Source organism: Sphaeramia orbicularis, chromosome 3, assembly GCF_902148855.1.
Source record: "Sphaeramia orbicularis chromosome 3, fSphaOr1.1, whole genome shotgun sequence".
NCBI classification, from domain to species: Eukaryota; Metazoa; Chordata; class Actinopteri; order Kurtiformes; family Apogonidae; genus Sphaeramia; species Sphaeramia orbicularis.
Window position 1 is genome coordinate 10,245,788 of NC_043959.1, and position 26,110 is coordinate 10,271,897.

Below are 26,110 nucleotides of genomic sequence, written 5' to 3' on the forward strand. Positions count from 1 at the left end.
ACTGCACTGGTTTCAATGTGCAGAAGCAAGATGAAGATACAGATCAATGACTTTTCTGGGTTTCTGAACCAGCCTGTTCCTGCTGTTTTACTGCCGTGTTACAGGCACTCTGTTTACCATCTGTCGCTGTAAATATCTCATGTTACAATGTGGACACCTGTGGCTTATAGTCAGGTGCACCTTATATTCAGGTGCGGCTCATAGCTCGGAAAGTACGGTACATTAATTTTCAAATTCATCATAATGTTTCTGTTCCCTGTAACTAGTTCCCAACACTGTCTTCACCAGATGAGAAATACCAACTTATGAACTAAGTGAGAAAATAAAATCATAAAATTTGAATGAACGTTATGAAATCTGGTCTAGAGGTCCTGCTTCAGTGAAACGTGGCTAATCTCAGCAGTGTCACATGTTCAGTGTCTGTCATTACTCAGTCTCCATATTAAAGCTGCAGATAAAGCACTTCAGTGTCTGTGAAATTTTAATTCATCTAATAAGTTAAAGCTACAGTTCAGTGATGCCCTGTATGCATGTATGAGTCTAATGTGTTTTTGTTGGATGTGTTTCAGGGTTCATACCGAAAAGGCGAAGCAGGTGAGGCGCTCCGTAAACCTGGGACATGGGCATGTCTGGGTGTTCGGCCAACATCTCAGCGTACTGCGGCCTCTCAAACTTGTAAAGTAACTGAGTCCCAAGCATAACGTTAAAGTACTCCCGAATCCCCGCCACCACTTCAGTTACTGCATACTCTCTAACGGAGGGAAGAAAGAAAACTTTATGTTAGCATCCTGATAAAAATGGAAATGAGAGCTTCTTCAACACTAAACAATACAGATACACACATTCTGTGGCCAAAAGTAGTCCTACACTTTCCTTTTTCACTGGAAAATCTTTAGCCTTGATTATTACACACACACACACACACACACACACACACTTTCCATCATATTTTGGTCACATAATATTTCTGACTGTAGACCTGACCAACTGAATCCACCCTAGATTAGAACACTGCCCCCACAGGCTTGTACTGCAGGCACTAGGTATGATGTAGGGCTGCACGATTTTGGCAAAAAAATAAAATCCCAATTTTTTTCCTCTAAAAACTCGATTTTCAACTTCGATTTTTGGGTAAAACTAAAAAAGACAACAGAAGTCACCATGTCGTTTTCATGAGCAGTCCACAATGGAAGGCACTGCTCCGACCTCAAATCTGTGATGGCATCATGTGATGAACCCACAGAAGTTTTTTGTTTTTCGTTAAATCTTTATTCAATGAAGCAGAGTATACAAACAATGCATACAACAAGAAAATAACAAAACAAGTTTGCCAGGGGGAAGATACTACAATACAATGTCCAAATCAGAGCAAATACTGATGGTTTTTATGGCCTTTTTGGTTCCAGATTTATCGAACAGCTTTAAATAAAGTTCAACATCTTCCAAAAAAAAAAAAAAATTTGGTTTTGTGTTAGAGAACTTACATTTGTGAATGAAAAATTTTGCAAGTAAGAGAAATAAATTAATTATAAAAAATGTGGTATTGTTTAAATATGAGTGATCCACATGTGGTTCTATTTAAATATGAGTGATCCACATGCGGTTCTATTTAAATATGAGTGATCCACATGTGGTTCTATTTAAATATGAGTGATCCACATGCGGTTCTATTTAAATATGAGTGATCCACATGTGGTTCTATTTAAATACGAGTGATCCACATGTGGTTCTATTTAAATACGAGTGATCCACATGCGGTTCTATTTAAATATGAGTGATCCACATGTGGTTCTATTTAAATACGAGTGATCCACATGTGGTTCTATTTAAATATGAGTGATCCACATGTGGTTCTGTTTAAATATGAGTGATCCACATGTGGTTCTATTTAAATATGAGTGATCCACATGCGGTTCTGTTTAAATATGAGTGATCCACATGTGGTTCTGTTTAAATATGAGTGATCCACATGCGGTTCTGTTTAAATATGAGTGATCCACATGCGGTTCTGTTTAAATATGAGTGATCCACATGCGGTTCTGTTTAAATATGAGTGATCCACATGTGGTTCTATTTAAATATGAGTGATCCACATGTGGTTGTATTAAAATATGAGTGATCCACATGGGTTCTATTTAAATATGAGTGATCCACATGGGTTCTATTTAAATACGAGTGATCCACATGTGGTTCTATTCAAATACGAGTGATCCACATGTGGTTCTATTTAAATATGAGTGATCCACATGTGGTTCTATTCAAATACGAGTGATCCACATGCGGTTCTGTCTAAATATGAGTGATCCACATGCGGTTCTATTTAAATATGAGTGATCCACATGCGTTTCTGTTTAAATATGAGTGATCCACATGCGGTTCTATTTAAATATGAGTGATCCACATGCGGTTCTATTCAAATACGAGTGATCCACATGTGGTTCTATTTAAATACGAGTGATCCACATGTGGTTCTATTTAAATACGAGTGATCCACATGCGGTTCTATTCAAATACGAGTGATCCACATGTGGTTCTATTTAAATACGAGTGATCCACATGTGGTTCTATTTAAATACGAGTGATCCACATGTGGTTCTATTTAAATATGAGTGATCCACATGCGGTTCTATTCAAATACGAGTGATCCACATGTGGTTCTATTTAAATACGAGTGATCCACATGTGGTTCTATTTAAATACGAGTGATCCACATGTGGTTCTATTTAAATACGAGTGATCCACATGTGGTTCTATTTAAATATGAGTGATCCACATGTGGTTCTATTTAAATATGAGTGATCCACATGGGTTCTATTTAAATATGAGTGATCCACATGGGTTCTATTTAAATATGAGTGATCCACATGCGGTTCTATTTAAATATGAGTGATCCACATGCGGTTCTGTCTAAATATGAGTGATCCACATGCGGTTCTATTTAAATATGAGTGATCCACATGCGGTTCTATTTAAATATGAGTGATCCACATGGGTTCTATTTAAATACGAGTGATCCACATGTGGTTCTATTTAAATATGAGTGATCCACATGGGTTCTATTTAAATACGAGTGATCCACATGTGGTTCTATTTAAATACGAGTGATCCACATGTGGTTCTATTTAAATACGAGTGATCCACATGTGGTTCTATTTAAATATGAGTGATCCACATGTGGTTCTATTTAAATATGAGTGATCCACATGTGGTTGTATTAAAATATGAGTGATCCACATGCGGTTCTGTTTAAATATGAGTGATCCACATGCGGTTCTATTTAAATATGAGTGATCCACATGTGGTTCTATTTAAATACGAGTGATCCACATGTGGTTGTATTAAAATATGAGTGATCCACATGGGTTCTGTTTAAATATGAGTGATCCACATGGGTTCTATTTAAATACGAGTGATCCACATGGGTTCTATTTAAATACGAGTGATCCACATGTGGTTCTATTCAAATACGAGTGATCCACATGTGGTTCTATTTAAATATGAGTGATCCACATGTGGTTCTATTTAAATATGAGTGATCCACATGTGGTTCTATTTAAATACGAGTGATCCACATGTGGTTCTATTTAAATATGAGTGATCCACATGTGGTTCTATTTAAATATGAGTGATCCACATGCGGTTCTGTTTAAATATGAGTGATCCACATGCAGTTCTATTTAAATATGAGTGATCCACATGCGGTTCTGTTATATATGAGTGATCCACATGTGGTTCTATTCAAATACGAGTGATCCACATGTGGTTCTATTTAAATACGAGTGATCCACATGTGGTTCTATTTAAATATGAGTGATCCACATGTGGTTGTATTAAAATATGAGTGATCCACATGTGGTTCTGTTTAAATATGAGTGATCCACATGCGGTTCTATTTAAATATGAGTGATCCACATGCGGTTCTGTTTAAATATGAGTGATCCACATGCGGTTCTATTTAAATATGAGTGATCCACATGCGGTTCTGTTTAAATATGAGTGATCCACATGTGGTTCTATTTAAATATGAGTGATCCACATGGGTTCTATTTAAATATGAGTGATCCACATGTGGTTCTATTCAAATACGAGTGATCCACATGTGGTTCTATTTAAATACGAGTGATCCACATGTGGTTCTATTTAAATATGAGTGATCCACATGTGGTTGTATTAAAATATGAGTGATCCACATGGGTTCTATTTAAATATGAGTGATCCACATGGGTTCTATTTAAATACGAGTGATCCACATGTGGTTCTATTTAAATATGAGTGATCCACATGGGTTCTATTTAAATATGAGTGATCCACATGTGGTTCTATTCAAATACGAGTGATCCACATGTGGTTCTATTTAAATATGAGTGATCCACATGGGTTCTATTTAAATATGAGTGATCCACATGTGGTTCTATTCAAATACGAGTGATCCACATGTGGTTCTATTTAAATACGAGTGATCCACATGTGGTTCTGTTTAAATATGAGTGATCCACATGTGGTTCTATTTAAATATGAGTGATCCACATGGGTTCTATTTAAATATGAGTGATCCACATGTGGTTCTATTTAAATACGAGTGATCCACATGTGGTTGTATTAAAATATGAGTGATCCACATGTGGTTCTATTTAAATACGAGTGATCCACATGGGTTCTATTTAAATATGAGTGATCCACATGTGGTTCTATTCAAATACGAGTGATCCACATGTGGTTCTATTTAAATACGAGTGATCCACATGTGGTTCTGTTTAAATATGAGTGATCCACATGTGGTTCTATTTAAATAAGAGTGATCCACATGGGTTCTATTTAAATATGAGTGATCCACATGTGGTTCTATTTAAATATGAGTGATCCACATGTGGTTCTATTTAAATACGAGTGATCCACATGTGGTTGTATTAAAATATGAGTGATCCACATGTGGTTCTATTTAAATACGAGTGATCCACATGTGGTTCTATTTAAATACGAGTGATCCACATGTGGTTGTATTAAAATATGAGTGATCCACATGCGGTTCTATTTAAATATGAGTGATCCACATGCGGTTCTATTTAAATATGAGTGATCCACATGTGGTTCTATTTAAATACGAGTGATCCACATGTGGTTGTATTAAAATATGAGTGATCCACATGCAGTTCTATTTAAATATGAGTGATCCACATGCGGTTCTATTTAAATACGAGTGATCCACATGTGGTTCTATTTAAATACGAGTGATCCACATGTGGTTGTATTAAAATATGAGTGATCCACATGCAGTTCTATTTAAATATGAGTGATCCACATGCAGTTCTATTTAAATATGAGTGATCCACATGCAGTTCTATTTAAATATGAGTGATCCACATGCGGTTCTATTTAAATTGGGGAATCCGTGCGTGGAGGAGACCAGTGTAACGTCCGTGTTCATTACATGGACTTCTGTGACAGACCGCTGTAACAGATAGGAGGAGGAGCCTACGGTAGACCACAGGCACACGGCCCGGAGGCACGAGAAAGATGATATCGATTTGACTATTTCCCTTTTTTAAAATCATCCTAATAAAAAATCGATTTTCTATTTAAAATCGATTAATGGTGCAGCCCTGGTATGATGGGTAATAACTTCTTTTCATCACTCTAGAAAAGGGTCAGTCTGGACTCATCAGACCACATTTTTTCCATTGAAACAGCATCAAATCTTTCTGCTTCTATCAAACCGATGGTTGTTTAAGAAACTAGAAGGTACTCACAGCAGCAGTTTGGGTTAAAGTGTTTGTAGCAGCTGACACATATTAATCACTGTCATAATTATCCAGTGGAATGATCTTAACTATTGGCTCAGTTAAATCCACGTGAGGACTTTTTTTTGTCCAGGCTGTGCATTTTAATCACTGCACTTTGTATAGAACTATTTTAAGTATAAACTACTAAACATTACAATCGGTTCTCTCCACAATCATCTGAAAGGAACATTGAATTTCTGATATCATACTGTTGGACATTAAAGAAACATAAAATACAGTATATCAGAAAAATGGCCTGAGGTGAATAACAATGGGACAGTGATCAAACACAAAACAACACTGTTTTCTGTGTTTTCTCTGTTAAATGTAAATGAAGCGTTTGGCTCCATGTGTCCTGAGATTAAATAAAGGTTAAATGGATGTACAATATTAATTTAACATTTGAAATACATTGTTTTATGTGAGTTTACTGTTGATTAGTTAAAGTAATGCAGGATATGACCTGCACTCATGAAGCCACCTGTCAAGCAAACACAGTTACTGTCATCAACTACTTTTTCATAATACAAGAAATACTCAACACTTACTGCTCATTTATTTTTGTAAACAGTCACCTTTCCATGTCCACTGAATCAAACAGAATTTAGGAAACAGCCTAAACAATGAGGCTCATGCAGTCGGGGGCTGACAGCAAAATCCTCCCAATTCTCTGCTATATAATAAAGCAAATAAACAACACAGTGTACAAAAGATACCAACTTAACTGAAGTAGATTGTTGATAGATTTATTATGAAATGTGACATTATATAGAAATATCCAATCAATATGTTTGAGGTTGACTGGCCTACTATTTCCTTCATAATGTCCAAAAAAACAGATTTTTCAACAGAAGCTCCTCCAGCCATTTGGAAAAAACACACCACCTGGTGTCAAAATAGGACATCATGGAAACACAAGGCAGTGGCATGAAGAAAGAACTGTTAGACGATCAAACTCAATTAGAGTTACATTGACCTGATAGTGACAGAATAATGGTCAGAGAACCAATTTTCCTCAAAACTCCACCTAGTGAATGAAAATGACCCTATATGAACTCTGGATGGTCGACAGAACATGGACATTTGTAAGACGATCAATATGAGCCAAAGTTTATCTCAACTGACCAATTATTGCTTGATTTATGTCAAAAACAGATTTTCAACTTCAGTGCCCCCATTTGGATGACTTATAATACTCATAGAGAAGCTGAAATCCAAAGGGTTCTTCCACTAGGGGTCCACCATGATTAGGGGTGTGTATTGGCAAGAATCTGGCGATACGATACAAATCATAACACACGATACGATATATCACGATACTGTTAAAAAGGCTTTTTTTTTTTAAGATTTTTTTTATTATTTTTATTATCATTTATTCATTTTACATTCATTTATTCATATATATTTTTAAGATTTTTATATATTTTTAAGATTTTTTTCCTGGAAGAACGAATTACACCAGAAATATGCATACATACCAAACACACTTTTATTTGATCAAAACAGGATCTAATGCTATATCACAAAGTCTTCCTGTGTTAAAACTTAAATTCTGTTTTACAGACATTACAGTTTAAGATCCTGCTCAAATGTTCATGTTCTATTAGTTCATATCCAACATCATAACATTATTTTTGTGCAATCCAACAAAGGAACTAAGATCTGCCTCTCAAACAGTAAAAAGTGCTTTTAGGATGATTCAAATAACCATTATTTAATAAAACAGTGTTAAATTATAATAAATAAGATAAAAACAATAAAGAAAACCAAAAAACAAAAATGAACCTCCGCCATATCTTCATTTGAATAAATACCTAATAATATCGATACAGTACTTTTAAATATCGATACAGTATTGTGAAATGAAATATCACGATATACTGCAGAACCGATATTTTCTAACAGCACTAACTATGAGAATTATCGAGGGAGAAGAAACCCAACCAAATCTGTCCTACTTATCACATTCACACAAAGGATATTCGGTGGCAGTGGATCTGTCAGAGTTCAGGGTAAAACCATTACATCCCCAAAACTCCATTATGGGGACATGAATATGTGGCCAGCAGAACAAAAAAGACATTTACATTTTGCACAATGTAGACGAGGGGCTCCAATTATGTTCAATTTTACATGACACAATCAGCACAAGTGGTAACATGTTGCTTAAATTACAGAAGATTACATGGAAACTAGTTGGACTTCTTCCCATAACCCAATGTTCCAGACATGCACACAGTGGGATTGGGATCTGGGTGAGCGGGACATCGAACAGAATATCACAGAAAACTAATGTTTTTTTTATTCTCTATTATCATGTAAAAGTCAAGGTATATATTCTTACTTGTTGTCAGAGTTTCCTTTTGATTTCTTATAGTTTGCATAGTCCTCCAAGACAATCTCTACATTCTTCTTTGCAGGCAGATGAAACAACTACAAAACGGAAACATGTTGTTAACAAATCTTTGACCAAGTACATAAATCACTCACATAATTACATTACTTTTTTTTTTTTTAATTGTTTCTCTCACTTTGAAGCCAAGGTCTAGTGTAATTGTCTGGTTGTCTATAATTCACCTTATAATTTGTAAGTGCTGCTGCAGATCAGAAATGACACCAACACTCTAAAAATGACACCGACACACTTTCCTCATTATATTATGAAGGACAATCTGCTGCTGACATCCGAGTTATGTTCACTGTGTTAAATGGCATCTAAAAATGTCATCAACATCTTTATTTTAGGAACATACGGTACCCCAGATAGTATTAGGACAATTTTAATGCAACTTTCCCAGACCAGGAGTGAAAACAGAAGCCCTGAATGAGTTGATTGATTTAGGTGATCAGATAACCCTTGGTTCATATGCATTATCAGTAAATCAGTTTGGCATTTAAAAGCCAGAAACCTCTTCCTTTTTAAATGAAAATAAGCTAAAGTCAATAAAATACTGATCATTGTTCCTTTTTTTTCTCCACTGATTGTTTCTCTGATTTTTTTTTTTTTTTTTCGTTTGGAAAAACACATATGTTCATTGTCGGTTTCCAAATCAGAAATGCGAGCCAGGGCTGATATCTTTATGCTAATCCTGGGTGTGTATTAGGATGGGCAAAATGCTGAGACATAATTTCCCTACAGGGATAATAGTGAGTTAACTTTTAACTCTGAAAGAGTCAACTTTTTTTTATAAATGTGTTTTATTTCACATCCAGAGCTGAATGGAAATGAAAATGAAATGTCGATCATTGATTTTCTACCATTTATCAGGCTCTGGGTCATAACAGCAGAAACCTACGAGGAGAGCCCAGCCACCCAGTGGAGGAAACTCATTTCTACTGCTGCTGCAGTCTCATTCTTTCTGTCGCTATCTCACAGGTAGTGGGGATGTAACCATATGAAAATTTCGTATCATGGTTACTGTGACCAAAATTATCATGGTTATCATTATTATCGTGGTATTGTTGAAAGTGTGCTCAAAATGTTCAAAAAATACTAATACACACACTGAAAGTTGTATTTTGGAAAAAAACAACAACCAAACAAAAAAAACCAAACAAATAAAATAACTGGCACAATATACTTTATGTTGCAGAAACATTCAAATATTAACCCTTAGTTTTCTGAACCTATTTTGTCCGTTTTTCAGTCCTTTTGATTTTGCCTTTATATACTATATAAACAAATGTTTACTATACCCATGTTTGGGATCTGTTTTTTCAGCACAACTTCATCTATTTCATCTGTCTGTTATTTTTTTCACTTTAACCTACTATAAAAACATAAAAGGCCAGAAAACACAAAAAATATATAAAATCCCATTTGAAACATGTATATACTTTATTGCATAAATAACACACAGATGCTTAACAAACCTTTTCAAAGACTTTAGAAGTGAATACTGGTTCCAAATATTAGGTATAGAAAATTAAAATTGGAATAAATTAAAACTATACGCAAATATTTGACATAAAAGCATAGCTTTCCATAGGATTTTTTCCCCTAAAAGTGTGGTAATCAAACACGGTTATCATGAGAATTAGAATTTAAACGATAATACTAACCGTCTGCAATTTTACCACGGTTTAACATTATACCGGTAATCCTTACATCCCTTGATCATAAGTGAGAGTAGGAACGTAGATCGACCAGTAAACATCAGAGCAGCACAGCATCCACATCACTGCTGACACGGTGGTGATCTTAGTTTCAATCTTCCCTCCATCGTGAACAAAACCCCAAGATTATACAAGCCAAGGCAGTGGGATGTCCAGTCTATTAATAATAACTACATAATCTAGACCTAATGTTATCAGGGGTCGGCTGAATTGTAACCTGCAGAGGAGCACCTTCAGCCACAGACTGCGCTCACTGAGTTGCTCCAACACAACATATGCAAAGTCGTTTGACCCTTGTGCAATAAGACTGTATAACTCTTTAAGTGGGAGGGGAGGTGGGAGGAGACGGGAGGAGGAGCAGCTGGGGGGGGGGGGGGGGGTATAGGAGGTAGAAGCTCAGGAACACTTCTGTCCTCGGGTGGGTTTCTATGATTTTATGTTTCTATGCTTTTATGTGATAGGTAGAAATACATCTTGTCTTTTAAGTCTACTTCTTTTTAATCTAACTTATTCACAGCTACTTATACTCTGCATTTGTTTCTTTGCTGAGTGTTGATATGGTATGGCTGTGTTTGTGGAGCAGTGACCGCATTTTGTATTCTGAATTTCCCCTAGGGGATTAATAAAGTAAAGTAAAGTAAAGTAAAGTAAAGTAATCCATCTATCTATCTATCTATCTATCTATCTATCTATCTATCTATCTATCTATCTATCTATCTATCTATCTATCTATCTATCTATCTATCTATCTATCCTTCTATCCTTCTATCCTTCTATCTATCCTTCTATCTATGTAACGTAGGTATTTTTGCTCATCAGCACCCTGTACATGGAAAACAAAAGACACCAAAATGTGAAATTCCTTGATTAAATGACTAATTAACATTTTTCCTATTCTGTGTGTGGAATTCCACATTGCCAACAGTCCCTAGGAGCCATGGTAACCATGGTAACAGCCAAAAGCACGATTAGTCTGTTCATAGAATACACAATTAAAATGGCTCAGTGACGACACATTAAAAATGAAGTATGCAGTAGCTCTGCTTACAGTTACAGCTGTGAGGGCCAACTTTCTTGTTTTGGAACAAAAAACAGATTTATGGTGTTTTGTTTTTCAAACTCCTAATGAATCCCATATTATTCAGTGACACCCAGTTCATGTAGTGTCTCCTCTCTAGTTTATTTCAGGACCGACCATGATTACAAAGGTTCAGAAACAGTTCTTACAAATGTTCCTCTTTGAAAGTGTCAGTGGTCATTTTGATTTATCTGGTGGTACATCCTTTCTAATCACAACAGAAAGAGACTAAAGTAAATATACAGCAGTGCATAGTTATTATTACTGTGAAGTGCAGTCGTATATGATAAATGCATTTGTAATCATCAGCTTAATGACTGTCAGATTGTTTAGGTACGTGATTTGGACACGGCGAGTGATCAAGACCAGTCCGACCCTGTTGTTCAGTCTGTTTTTACCGTCAGCAGATACGGTCATGCAGTGTGTGCTGTACAGACACATCATTCTCACAAAGATATTTTTAAACATATTTAATAGTGTTGTTTAGATGGGGTAAACACACTCAAGAAAAGAGAAGTTTGTGATATAGAACTACAGTGAACAGCTGATGTGGAACAAAGGTTGTTGAACTTTGTCAGCTGAATGAATCCTGCCTGAACAAACCAGAGAGAACAGAGCTGGGCCACAGTGTCAGAGGCTAGGAATTTTTTCATAAAATGTTAACTTTGAATGTTTGCATTAGACAGAAATTAATCATTTGTTCAGCAGATTAATTGTTGAGCAAGATTCTTTCTTCATCAAGCACATGTACCCAGGTTAGGATGAATGTAAAGGCGCTCAAATTTGCTAAGAGGTCTTATTTCTGTCTTTGTGCATAAGAAATCAATCCAAGTGAATCCCCAAAGGAACTTTGTGTTGGTAAATGCAAGTTACGCAAATTCACAGGATTTCAGTTCTGTTGCAACATGCTGATGGTCATATGAACTATGTTTTCAGATCAAAAATGTCCAATTTCATCACAATTAATGCTAGATTTTCATGTCATAAATGGCCAAGTTATATTTGAACTGAATTTACCTGAAAAACAAATATTCTATTCTTTTAGATTCCCCAGTTTTTCTTACCAGATTCTATCCTACATATCACGTTTTATTTTTACAGGTTGCAACATGGAGTATGGTGCTGATCCATCCTGCTTATGTTACGCCAATACATACATTAAGAATGTCACACGTCACTTTTGAAATCAACAGTTTTCTAATAATAAGCATTTTTATAAAGAAATAACAATTCTATATTGTTATTTCCTCTTTAGTATGATGATAAACTATACAATAAATAATTCTGATCCTAGTTTTTGCACGGGGATCATTTGTGGAAACGGTGACATGGCTGCCGAGCATCAGTATGATGGGATCCACAACAACCATGTCACATCTGTTCACTGCCACATTTTGTGTTTTTGTGTCAGCTGTTATTGTTTTAGATCCACAATACTAACATTTATGAATAAGAGGAGAATTAGCAATAGTAAGTATATAAGTTTATTCCTAATAAAGTATTGGTACTGACCAGAGCATCATGGGTAATGTCACGTCCGTCCACCAGCAAAAGTTTTCACTTACACATACTATTCAAAATCCAATATTTCTGAAAATCTAGCTTCCACTGTCAAATAATATCAGTAGTCTGTGCACAAATGGATTAGCATTATTTCAACACAGTTCTATGCATTTCTTACAACTTTTTTTTGACAAAAATGGCCACTCATTTGACCCCCTAAGTAAATTTTAGCCGAAAGGTAAGTCTCCTACAGTGCTGTAAATTCTCTATGTGTGTGTGTGTGTGTGTGATCATGCACCTGTTTCTGTCGAGTGATGAGGTCCCAGTCATCCACCAACCAGGGCTTCAGTTCCTCTGGGATCTTGACCTTCACTTCCACTCTGTTGGTGAACATTTCCTCCTGAACACACACAGATTTGGTTGAGAGCCTTTTATAAACTGGATGTGTCCCACTACCCTGTGCTTTTTTTTTTTTCTCTGATGCTCTACATTGCCCTTTCTATATTTGACGTCATCCAGAGTCCTTCTACAACCTGCATCCTCTAATACTGGACCCATTCTACTTTTAAAAGCATCACTCATTGTCTTTCAGGGGCTACATTCAGCCTGACTTGATCTGCAGTGGGCCAAACCAGTAAAATAATAATAACAGAATAAGCTATAAACAATGACTTTGGTTTAGAGCAGGGGTGTCAAACACGCGGCCCGGGGGCTAAATGTGGCCCGCCAAAGGTTCCAATCCAGCCCCTGGGATGAATTTGCAAAGTGCAGAAATTCCACAGTCAAGGCTGTGGAACTCATTTTAGTTCAGGTTCCACATACAGACCAATATGATCTACAGTCAAATAATAACAGCAGAAAAACCAACAAAAAAGAATGACTCCATATTTTCTTCTCGGTTTGATGTGGAAAAAAAATATTACATTTTGCCTATAAATAATGACAACTTCAAATTTTTGTCTTTGTTTTAGTGCAAAAAATAACGTTGAATTATGAAAATATTTACATTTACAAACTATCCTGAAACAATAAAATGTGAATAACCTGAACAAATATGAACAACCTGAAATGTCTAAAGAAAATTAAGCACAATTTGAACAATTTTCTGCCTGTTCCTCAGTGTTTAGTGTCTTTGAAGTTCAGTTCCATAATGCACATGTAGAAATGATAAGTTGAGGCAGAATATTGTTAAAATTGCACTCATTTTTCTTGAGAAATTTCAGTTTTTTTCATGTTATTCACATCTTTTTTTGTTTGATAATTTTATAAAAGTAAGTATTTTCATAATTTAATGGGGTTTTTTGCACTAAAACATAGACAAAAATTTGGAGTTGTCATTATTTGTAGGTTATTATGCTATTATTTTACTGGTCTGGCCCACTTAAGATCAAATCGGGCTGAATGTGGCCCCTGAAAGAAAATTAGTTTGACACCCCTGGTTTAGAGCAAAAAAAAAAAAAAAATCCATTGGTAAATTATGAAAATACTTACTTTTATAAACTATCCAAACCTGAAAAAACTGAAATTTCTTAAGAAAAATAAGTGCAATTTTAACAATATTCTGCCTCAACTTCTCATTTGTCCATGTGCATTATGGATCAGATCTACAAAGACACTAAACACTGAGGAACAGGCAGAAAATAGTTCAAATTGGGCTGAATTTTCTTTAGACATTTCAGGTTGTTCATATTTGTTCAGGTTATTCACATTTTATTGTTACAGGATAGTTTGTAAATATAAATATTTTCATAATATAATGTTATTTATTGTACTAAAACAAAGACAAAAATTCAAAGTTGTCATTATAAGGTAATTTTTTTCTCACATCACACTGAGAAGAAAATATGGAGTCATTAACTTTGTCGGTTCTTCTGCTGTTATTATTTGACTGTAGATCATATTGGTCTGTATGTGGAACCTGAACTAAAATGAGTTCCACAGCCTTGACTGAATTTTTGCACTTTGCAAATTCATCCCACGGGCCAGACTGGAACCTTTGGCCCCTGGGATGCATGTTTGACACCCCTGATTTAAAATAAAGCAGGGTACAAACCAAAAACATAGCGAAAAACAAACATTCTGTCATGCCTTTTCTATTAAGAGAAATAATGTTCTCAAGTATGTTTTGATAAATAAGTATCATAATGTTTTAACTTTTTATTGGTTTTACAGCTAATAATAACCTATTGAGGAATTTGTATCATATTCCAGCAGAAGAACAAGACTGTTTACCTCATTGGAATCATAATCATACAGCTTCTCAAAAATAGTGGATTAATCTTTTTCTTTCCTAGTTTTAAGAGTTATTACAGTTTTTCTACAGCTGGATTTTTATTCTACTTTGAATAATTTATGTTTTTCTCAATACACTACAATCTGCTTACATTTAAGATTACATTGCTTCTATGTAAAGACGCTGTTTTTGCAATGTGATATGTTTTCAGGCATCAAATCACCAAACAAACCTGAAACCTGAATGACTGATCTACAACAGTCTGCTTCTTCATCACCTCCAGTTACATACGCATGCAAGTGATGAATATGTGCTGTAGATAACACCTGGGAATTTATGCAGTACATGAAATGATTATCAAGTACCAGTATTACACACTTATCAATGATTTCATGGCCCTCCATATGTCGCTGCATAAAATACTACATTAACCCTCTGGTATCCTGTCCAGCAAGGCCCTTACTAAGCACCAAGTGTGCCTTTTTGGCACACTTGTGGAATAATATCAAAAAAATTTTCATACAGTTTGTTTTTAATTCTTTTACACTTTTTTTCTATTTCATCAACTTGAGCCGTAAATAAAAATATCAATACTCAATAACTGTCACATTTTTTTAACCCTTTAAATGCCGTGTTTGTAATGTAAACAAACCATTTTTTTTTGGATGCAAAAAAACACAAAAAATTATTTTTTTTCAATATACTACATAAAAAGTGGATCACATATTATTTGATTTTTTCATCCTGGCATATGTCAATGATTAACTCCAACATCGGTTAATTTGCATTATTATTTTTGGTGCTAGGTCAAATGTTCAGAAATACTAGCATCTGTAACCAAGTGTGCGTAAAATGCACACCTATAAATCAAACTATTAAATATTATATATTGATTTATTTTTCTGCTCTAATTTGATTTTATTTTTGTAAATCAAGGTCAGCCCTAATCATACATATCAAATGGAAGAAATAGTGCATTTTAGGCACACTTGGGAGACAGATGCTAGTCTTGTAATTTTCTTTTGTTTACAATGTGCAAATTTTAGTTGGTGGCCAGAATTTTAAAGATCATGCAAAAATGAACAACTTTTGAATTCTAACCTTATTTAAATTAAGAAAAATAATATGAAGTTTTTTTAACACAAAGTACAAAGTGTGCCTAAAAGGTGCACCCGGATACCCGAGGGTTAATCTGTCAGTGACATAAAGACATGACTCGTCCAGCTCTATGCCTTCATGTACTGATCAGTGCGTGTCAGGAAAAGATGTTTTCTGCATTATTACAGTGCAGACAATTCTATATTGTCATTTTTCCTATAGGGTTTATTTAGTTTCCATTGTCAGTTAAAACACTAAATGTTGGAATGTTTTGCTATTTTATTTCACTCTACTCATGTGTGTTTTGATGCTGAGTAAAACTCTTATCCCTGTAATTGTTCTAAATGTGCTACCTCCACATTTGTCAAATCGTTTAAGTTTAAATCCAAAAACACCTCGTTTGTTGTTGTTTTTTTTCTTGTTGAATAAAACTCATTGCCTAATTTTCCTTAATTCAATTTAACTGTGGCTGCAACGAATAACTGTTTTCATTGTCAATTAAACTGCTGACCAGACTGTTGAAGGTTGACCAGCATTTCCCAAAGCTCGACATTATGACCTTATTTGATCCTCAATTCAAAGATACTCAGTTTGGCTGGCAAAATAATTTTATAGGCGAGTCTTATCACATTGGTATTTGCTTTATATGTATCTTAAAAGTATCAGATCATTGGTTATGTGTGGGATCGTGTATCACACAGGTGTCAAACATGTGTCCTGAGGGCCAAATCCGACCCGCCAAAGGTTCCAGTCTGGCCCCTGGGATTAATTTGTGAAATGCAAAAATTACACTGAAGATATTAATCATTTTAGTTCAGGTTCCACATTCAGACCAATTTAATCTGCGGTGGGTCAGATCAGTAAAATACTATCATAATAACCTATAAATACTCACAACTCCAAATTTTTCCCTTTGTAAATGTAAACATTTGCATGTCATTTTACTGTGTTTACACTAAAACTAACTTTTCACAAAAACACAAATAACCTGAACAAATATGAACATTTTGAAATTTCTGAAGTGTAATTTGACCAATATTCAGTCTTTTATGAAATGTTTTGTGTATTTGCAGAGCCACTGTGATCTGTACGTTGTAATTTACATGTGTAAATGATAAACTGAGACATAATATTGTTAAAATTGTACTTAGTTTTCTTAAGAAATTTCCGTTTGTTCATGTTATTCACATTGTTCTAAAGGATAGTTGGTAAATGTAAACATTTTAATTGCATAATTTAACTTTTTTTGGTCTAAAACATCGAGGAAAGTCTGGAGTTGACATTATTTATATGTTATTATGTTATTTTTTGCACTGGTCCAGCCCACTTCAGATCAAATTTGGCTTAATGTGGCCCCTGAACTAAAATGAGTTTGACACCCCTGGTGTATCACATCCTTAAATCACACAGGTTTGACTTTCTTCCAGTACACGGGGTCACTTCTAACTGTTGACACGTACACTCTCGACAGTGGGATCGACCCGGACCCTCTTCTTGCGTGGACCCTGGGGTGTTTCTCCACTGCTTGTACCTTCAACCGGCGCTGGGGCTAAAAAACAAAAAACAAAAAACAAAACAAAAAAAAAAAAAACATCAGTTATAATTCATATATTACTCTGATTTACTGAGTGAAACAATATATGGGTGTTTGGGGCAGAGTTTTATCTCTGTTTCAATGTGGCCTCTTGTTTTTTCTGCACTTTATTCCAAATGATCCCCACTAGACATCCTCTCCCCTTCTGACCTGGAGCTCCTCATCCACACCTTCATTTTCTCCCGTCTAGACTATTGCAACTCACTCTTCACCTGCCTCTGCCAGTCCTCCCTTAATCGTCTACAGTTAGTTCAAAATTCAGCTGCCAGGTTGTTAACACGCACCAGTTGTCGGTCCCACATCACTCCAGTACTCGCATCCGTACATTGGCTTCCAAAAAAATTCCGCATCCACTTCAAAATACTCCTAATTACTTTTAAAGCCCTGCACAACCTCGCCCCCAGTTACATTTCTGACCTCCTAGTTTCCTACTCACCCTCACGACCACTCCGTTCATCAAACCTTAACCTCCTATCCATCCCCCGCTCCAACTTCTCAATAAAAGGTGACCGTGCTTTTGCAATTCTGGCCCCAACCCTCTGGAATAGTCTTCCCCATTACATCAGATCATCAGATTCTATAGACACCTTCAAGCGACTCTTAAAAACTCACTTTTATAAACACGCATTTGGTTAAATCTCTTCTGTTTACGCCCCAGTGAATTCATGTTACTGACTTGACTTCTTCCCTGGAGTCTCTGTGCTTTATCACCTCACAGGTTTTCCCAGGATCATCACAGGTTTTCCTAGGATCATCTCTGGACCTGCTGCTGTGGTCCTGCCTCTCTCCACCTTCATCGTCATAACTCAATTATCCATATAGTTATGATAGTGTTTATTATACAGTTCCATAGATGTTCTAATTCAGTTATCTGTGCATCAGTTCCATCCATGCATCTCCCCCTTCTCCCCCTCTCCCCCAGTCTCTCTCTATCTCTATCTCTCTCTTTTCTCCTCGTTAACTTTCTCTCTTTAACCCCAACTGGTCAAGGCAGACGGCCGTCCTTCAGGAGTCTGGGTCTGCTCCAGGTTTCTGCTGTTAAAAGTAGTTTTTCCTCGCCACTGTCACCAGTCATAAGTGTTTGCTCCTGGAGGATTCTGTTGGGTTTCTGTAAATTGGCTTAAAATTTGATTTGATCTGATTTGATCTACCTCTCCTTCATGTGAAGCACTTTGTAACATGTTGTTTTAAAAAGTGCTATATAAATACAGCTTTACTTACTTACTCACTATTGCCAAATCTGCTGCTGTTGGTCATGTGCACTCCTGTCCATACACTTGATAAACGTCCATGATGAACCACCTTCTTTACTGTTACTGCATTTGCACTAGCACACTACTGTAAATAGGTTTGATTTATACCTTTTATATTGCATTTTATTTTATACACTACTTTATTTATTCAGATTTTTTAAGATCTCCTTTTATTACTAAGGTGAGAAATTTCAGTTCTCTGTATGTCCTGTACATTTAGTGATATGAAAAAAATCCTTTTCTCTACGAAATCTCTGGAAGTCCACACTGAAATACTCGGCTAAAAATATTCTTAAAGGAGTGATATTTTGCTTTTTTTAAATGGAATTATGCATTTTAAAACATTTCCCTGTGGTCTCCATAAACTGTAAATGCTCTGCTTGGCTCAGAATTCGTCATTAATTCAACTCCACAGGTCCATCTTCAACCCTGTTTCTGACTAATGACACCAGAAAGGTGGTTTTGAGCGCTGGCCCTTTAAATGCACATGACTCCACCCCCTTCAGGTTGTTGGCTGTGCTGCTCTGTCCTGTTCAACCAACAACTGAACATTTGAGGTAATTGGCTTGAAGTTTGGACATTTTTTCAGTATGGACTACAACTGCTGCTGCTGACAATTATGTCGTACTCTGAGAAATGTTCATTAGAAATCTTGACCTTATACGTGCAAATGTCATGATCTAACTAATTATAAAACATAACAAATTAAGAAGGAAATGAAATGGGTTGTAGAAATCCACTCTGTTTTTGCCAGAATGAACATAGAGATAGTTTTGCAGCATCTGGAGGGTTCAAATTCAAACTTTTTGAACTATTAGGGTCCAAATACACAAATAAATGAACCAAAGACTAATAAAAGTGGGTTTAGATATAAATGATCCCTTTAACACAACCTTCATTTTAATCTGCACCAAGGTTATTATCGTTAACGAAAACTAACGAAATGACGAAAAGTACAATTGTAAAAACATTTTCGTTAACTGAAATAAATAAAAACTATAATTAAAAGAAAAAAACGATAACTAACTGAAACTGTATTGTGTGTAGGGCTGTGCAATTAATCGAAATTCAATTACGATTTCGATTATTACACGCAACGATTACAAAAATTATGTAATCGAGAAAAAACGATTATTAATTTTGAGTTGTTTAATTTACACGTACACAAGCTACCATGAGCTGCTCTGCCCTGCCCCCTCTAAGCTACTGCTGCCAGCTAGCCTGCAGGTCCACCCCAAGAGGAAAGTTGTACCTAGCGGTCTGGAAAAATAGCAGGAGAATCACAGCAGAAGTGCTTGGTAAACAAAAAAGGCAAGTCAAATTCAATTGTATGGAACCACTTTGGGTTTGATGAAGAGCAAAAACCCATTACGTGCAAAAAGTGTTTCGTACTTGTGTCCGCACCGACCGGTAACACAGCAAACCTTTTAAACCATCTAAAGTTTAACCACCGCGACCTTTATCATAATCTTATGAAAAACTAAAACACATAAAAAAACAACTCCATCTACAACTTCGTCTGCAATGCAATCTTCAGTCTCCGAATCTCTTTACGCTGCAAATCCCGTATTAACCTAACTGAAACCTCACGGCACGCCACTGAATTTACTATGTTTCATACTACATTGAACATACTTGAATTTATAATTTGCACTTTACGTGAGTTTTTTTTTTTTTATTATTGCTACAGTTCTATGGCAAGTCTATAGCAGTTTAATTCCAGTGCACTATTTGTTTACAAAAGGAAACATACTTGAATTTACAGTACACTTATTTACATTCAAAGATTTTTTGGTTTCGTACAAAAGTGAACATACTTTGTTTTAATGGTTAAAAGCTTTATTTATATTTAAAGAGTATATCTTACATTGTTTTGCAAGAAAAAAATAAACAACTTTAAGGTTAACAAACAATCGTTTTTAATAATCGTGATTTTTTTTTTTTTCTATAATCGAGCAGCCCTAATTGTGTGTTTACAAAACTAACTAAAACGGATAAAAATTATGGATAAAATTCCCTTCATTTTCGTCTTTGTCAGTGTCGGACTGACACAAAATTGATTTATTTCCCTCAAGCAATTTTCTCTGCGAGCACCATATGATATTTAATGGTCCGTCACTTGTGGTCACTTGTGGTTTCCAGTCGTCTTCTGGTCCCCACTCTACCTGGAAACATGGAGACTAAAGTTGGGAGAAAGCAGCAGAGTCCTGTCTGGGATTTATTTGAATACGACGGAGAAGAAGAGAAAAGATATGAAAAAAAGCTAAAACTAAACTAAAACTAAGCATTTAGAAAATAACTAAAACTAATAAAAACTAGCAAACCTGCTCTAAAAATGAATTAAAACTATTTAGAATTAGAGAAAAAAAAGTGAAAACTAAATAAAACTAAACTATAATGAAAAATCCAAAACTATTAGAACCTTGATCTGCACACACAACACAAAAGTGACGACAAACTACTACAAACACTCAGACAAACTTTGGGTTGGATTCTATACCTTAAATTTCAGATAATACTGGATGGAACAGATACAGAGGAATTAGTCTGCCACTAAGTTGAGCAGCAACAACAATTTATGAAGCGAAGTTAACTGAAAAGTGTTCATTTGTGTCATTAAAAGTGTGTTCTTTTTGTTAACAGATTTCACCACAACACCGGTCCATGTGTCCATCTCCAAATGTGTCAGCGCTGACTGTGATCAACTCTAGCTCACATACTACGTTAAACCCCTATGTGACCTGAGACACCTGTATGACCTGTACATGCTGTAGATCTGCCATGGTGCTTGATGGTACATGATGTTTATTTCGTAAAACATCCATATTAGTGTGGGGCTAGGGAGGTAACGATTACCGGTATAACGATAAACCATGGTAAAATTGCAGATGGTTAGTATTACCGTTAAAATTCTAATTCTCATGATAACCGTGTTTGATTACCATACTTTTAGGGGAAAAAACCTTGTGTAAAGGTATGCTTTTATGTCAAATATTTGAGCATAGTTTTAATTTATTACAATTTTAATTTTATATACCTAATATTTGGAACCAATATTCACGTTTGAAGTCTTTGAAAAGGTTCGTTAAGCATCTGTGTGTTATTTATGCAATAAATTATATACATTTTCAAATTGGACTTAATATTATTTTTTGTGTTTTTTGTCCTTTTATGTTTTTGTAGTAGGTTAAAGTAAAAAAAAATAATAGGCTTCTGAAACAGATGAAATTGTGCTGAAAAAACAGATCCCAAACATGGGTATAGTAAACATTTGTTTATATAGTATATAAAGGCAAAATCAAAAAGACTGAAAAACGGCCAAAATAGGTTCAGACCACTAAGGGTTAATATTTGAATGTTTCTGCAACAGAAGGTACATTGTGCCTATTATTTTATTTTATTTTTTTAAATTCAACTTGGTTCAATTATTTCAGTGTGTGCATTAGTACTTTTTGAACATTTTGAGCACAATTTCAACAATACCGCGATGATAATGATAACTGTGATAATTTTGGTCACAATAACTGTGATATGAAATTTTCATATGGTTACATCGCTATGTGGGGCACTACTCACAGGGGTTTTGCGGACCCCAGAGAAAATGTTAACATTTCTGAATTACACCATTTTCAATCTCATCTCATTTTTCCCCTATTTCACAGCCATTTGAGACCAACGGATGCCATCTGGTCTGGGAAGAGTCCTTTTTAAAGCTATGAAGCTCTTAAGAAATGAACATAATTTAACATTAATTTAGCTGTTGATGACCCAAAGGCCTGGATATATACTATAATAACAGTGAAAACTCTGTGAACTTTTGTCTTTTTGTTGTCATCAGTTCCTCTCTGAACTTTTCCATTATAAGCTTTTAGCTATGAAGTGCTTTGAGTTAAATGGATGAAGAGATGAGAGGCTTTAACCTTTTAGATGTAAAACTACAAATAGTGACAGTGAATTATCACCTACAAGGATGAAAAAGCTTTCTCACGAAGACACAGAACCATTCTGTAACATAAGGACATGTGTGTCATGTTAAACCTTAGGGGTCCACGGTCACGTGGACTGAATCACATGACATTTTCAATACGTCGTCATGTTGGAAGTCAGTCACATAGACCACTGGGGACAATTGTATTTGAAAGTGCAGACGTGAAACACTCTCCTACTTTTTATTTGATGCTGATAGAGCAAATACAACCAGAGATATGACATTTGAACTCGGAGCAAACAAACGTGAAAAAAAGTCCGAAAATGAGGTGGTGGTGGTCGGGGGGGGGGCGTTCTATTTCTGACCATATCTACGTCATTTTTTTTTCCTTTTTCAAAATGGAAAAAAATGGCTGAATCTACAGATTCTAATCCACAGACTAGCACATCACACAGGCATTAGCATTACAGGTAAGGGTGATAATGACCCCCACCTGAACTGGATGAGGAAACCAGGAGGACTGGGAGTGGGGTGGTGTGGGGAGGGGAGGGGTGAGAAAACACCTATGTAAAGATATGCTTTTATGTCAAATATTTGAGTATAGTTTTAATTCTACTATATAATGCACGTTGTCTGTCCGGGGTCCGATCGATGTTGCAGGACGGGAGGGCGTTTTAGCCACGGGTACAATGCCGCTAGTTTATTACAATTTTGATTTTATATACCTAATATCTGGAACCAATATTCACTTCTAAAATCTTTGAAAAGGTTCGTTAAGCATCTCTGTGTTATTTATGCAATAAATTATATGATAAATATTTTTAAATCAGATTTTATATTTTTTTGTGTTTTCTGGCCTTTTATGTTTTTATAGTAGGTTAAAGTGAAAAAAATAATAGGCAGATGATATAGATGAAGTTGTGCTGAAAAAAAGATACCAAACATGGGTACAGTAAACATTTGTTCATATAGCATGTAAAGGCAAAATCAAAAGTACTCAAAAAGGGCCGAAACAGGCTCAGACCACTAAGGGTTAATACAGCTGTATGAAGCTATAGTAGATATTTGGAAAAAGGTAGAAAGCAGTAGAAAGCATTTTACTTACTCTTCTGTTTGGCCTTTTTCACTTTCCTACAAAACAAAGAGAACATTGTTATTATTATTGTTATTATTAACAGGCGTTAATAAAAAAAATGAGGCACTATGACAGAGGTACAGAGTAGGGCTGAGCTTTAAAATGATTCAGATAATTACCTTCGTAGAATTTTCTCATAATACATCATAATGATTAATATTATCACTCTATAAATGTTTTGTCATTTGGGCTGTTTTGTTTTGGGGTTTTTTTTAAATTAATTTAGCTCCTGCATTTTCTGGAGAACATTTTGTCATTGTAACTGTTTTGAATGTTCTCTCCATAAACTTCAGAAATGTTTCGAAGTATTGCTCATTTTCACCTCATGCTCATCTTGACGTCTTTTCCAACACTGAATCAAGATGAATGAAATAAACCAAATAGGCACATCACAGCAAATCTTAGACGACATGTGTTTGTTCCTCTTGTTTTTGCAATTTATGAACAGTTTAACCATTTCGTTTCTCCAATTTTCACTCAGGCACAAACGTTAACCGTTCAACTTAAAGGAAATTCAGATCTAACATTTACTGTGATATTTATCGATATCAACCAATATGAATATCAGCTCTAGTACGCACATTTTTATTAGATGGTACATACACACTGTTGTATAGACTGTCAGACTATCATAGACCTTTTTCACAGCAGCCATTTGGGCGTAAGGCAGAATTCTGGGCATGCACATGGAGGATGACCTGACCTGGAGCGCCAACACCAGAGCCATCATTAAAAAGGCACAGCACAGACTTTATTTTCTGAGGACTCTCAGGAGTAACCATCTCTCCCAGAAACTGCTCGTCTTTTTACCGATGGGCCATACAAAGCATCCTGACGTCCTGCATCTGTGTGTGGTATTGGAGCTGTACGGCAGCAAACAGGAAGGAGCTTCAAAGGGTCCTCACCATGGCCCAGAAGACTACCGGCTGCCCCCCCACCCCCTTCCTTCCTTCCCTGGAGGACCTCTACAGTTCCCATCAGAGACGCAACCCACCCTGGCTTTCCACTTTTTGAACTTTAACCCTCTGGCAGACGTTTCCAGACACTTAAGTCCAGCACAAAGCGTCTAAAAAACAGTTTTGATCCCAGGGCCATAATTGCACTGAATACTGCTGGATATTAATTAATTGTGTGGAATGTTGAATGTTGTCCAGAGTATATGAGGATGTTTCATGTGTCTTTTATACTTCTAGTAACACTCATTTTCTATGCTGCTTTTTAGATATTTATGCCGTCAGGGTTTTCCTTTTATATTTTAGTTTTTATACTCTTTTATATACATTATTTATACTTTTTTTATGGCACCTAGGACGATTGCACTTTTAAATTTCGTTGAACCTGTACAATGACAATACAGACATTCTATTCCATACACCCATTTAGTTGTGTCAGGTTCAGGCTTTACAGGTGTACACACTGGTTCCAAGGCCAGTGCCATGGTTTAACTAATGCCCCATTTCCACTACATGGTATCGGCTCGACTCGACTCGACTCGGCTCGGCCTTTTTTGCATTTCCATTACGAAAAAGGACCTGGAATCTGGTACCCGGTACTACTTTTTTGGTATCACCTCCGCCGAGGTTCCAAGACTGGGGACCAGATACTAAAACGTGACGTGTAAACACTGCAGACCACTGATTGGTCAGACAGTTTTCTCTGTGACCCGCGGTTTTACAAAAAACAGATTCGGAAGTGGACAGTAAATATAGCGGTACATTAATCCACATGATAACAGCCCAAAACTACACCATGGTCGGTCGAGGAGATTCAGTCTTAGGTGGCCGACGTAAAAATTCAGACAAGACAACACGCAACGAGCGAGTTTATCAGCAACTCTCTGAACAGACGACACGGGAGTAACGCGGCGCATCCAGGTACTGTAAAGTGGGTAGTATCTTGTAATGGAAATGGTCTTCAGGAATACTGAGTCGAGCCGAGCCAAGTTGAGTCGAGCTGGTTCCATGTAGTGCGGGGGTGTCAAACTCATTTTAGGTCAGGGGCCACATTCAGCCCATTTTGATCTCAAGTGGGCCAAACCATTAAAATAATAGCATAAAAACTTATGAATAATGCCAACTCCCAGTTTTTCTCTTCATTTTAGTGCAATAAGAAACATTAAATTATGAAAATATTTACATTTACAAACTATCTTTTCACCAAAAAGATGTAAATAACCAGAAAAAAAAAAAAGTAATTTCTTAAGAAAAATAAGCTAAATTTTAACAATATTATGCCTCAACTTACCAGTTGTACATGGGCATTACACACAATGTTACACAAACATAATTTGTTGAAATTTTGAAGTTTGGAACGTGTAACTAAAATAAGAATGTCTACAATATTATGTGTCAACAGACGGAATATTGTTAAAATTGTTAATTTTCAGGTTGTT

The 26,110-nt window shown here is 35.8% G+C and overlaps 1 protein-coding gene across 1 annotated transcript in view; it reads right to left on the minus strand.

The window, feature by feature from the left end:
* Positions 1-26,110, minus strand: part of LOC115416963 (mortality factor 4-like protein 1) — a 39,434-nt gene that overhangs the window by 6,409 nt on the left and 6,915 nt on the right. Inside the window, exons 6-10 of the mRNA XM_030130854.1 lie at positions 23,689-23,714; positions 17,269-17,357; positions 12,776-12,877; positions 8,125-8,213; positions 579-751 (exon numbers count right to left, since the gene is read on the minus strand). Coding sequence (XP_029986714.1) covers positions 579-751; positions 8,125-8,213; positions 12,776-12,877; positions 17,269-17,357; positions 23,689-23,714 — 479 coding nt within the window. The remainder of the gene's footprint in view (positions 1-578; positions 752-8,124; positions 8,214-12,775; positions 12,878-17,268; positions 17,358-23,688; positions 23,715-26,110) is intronic.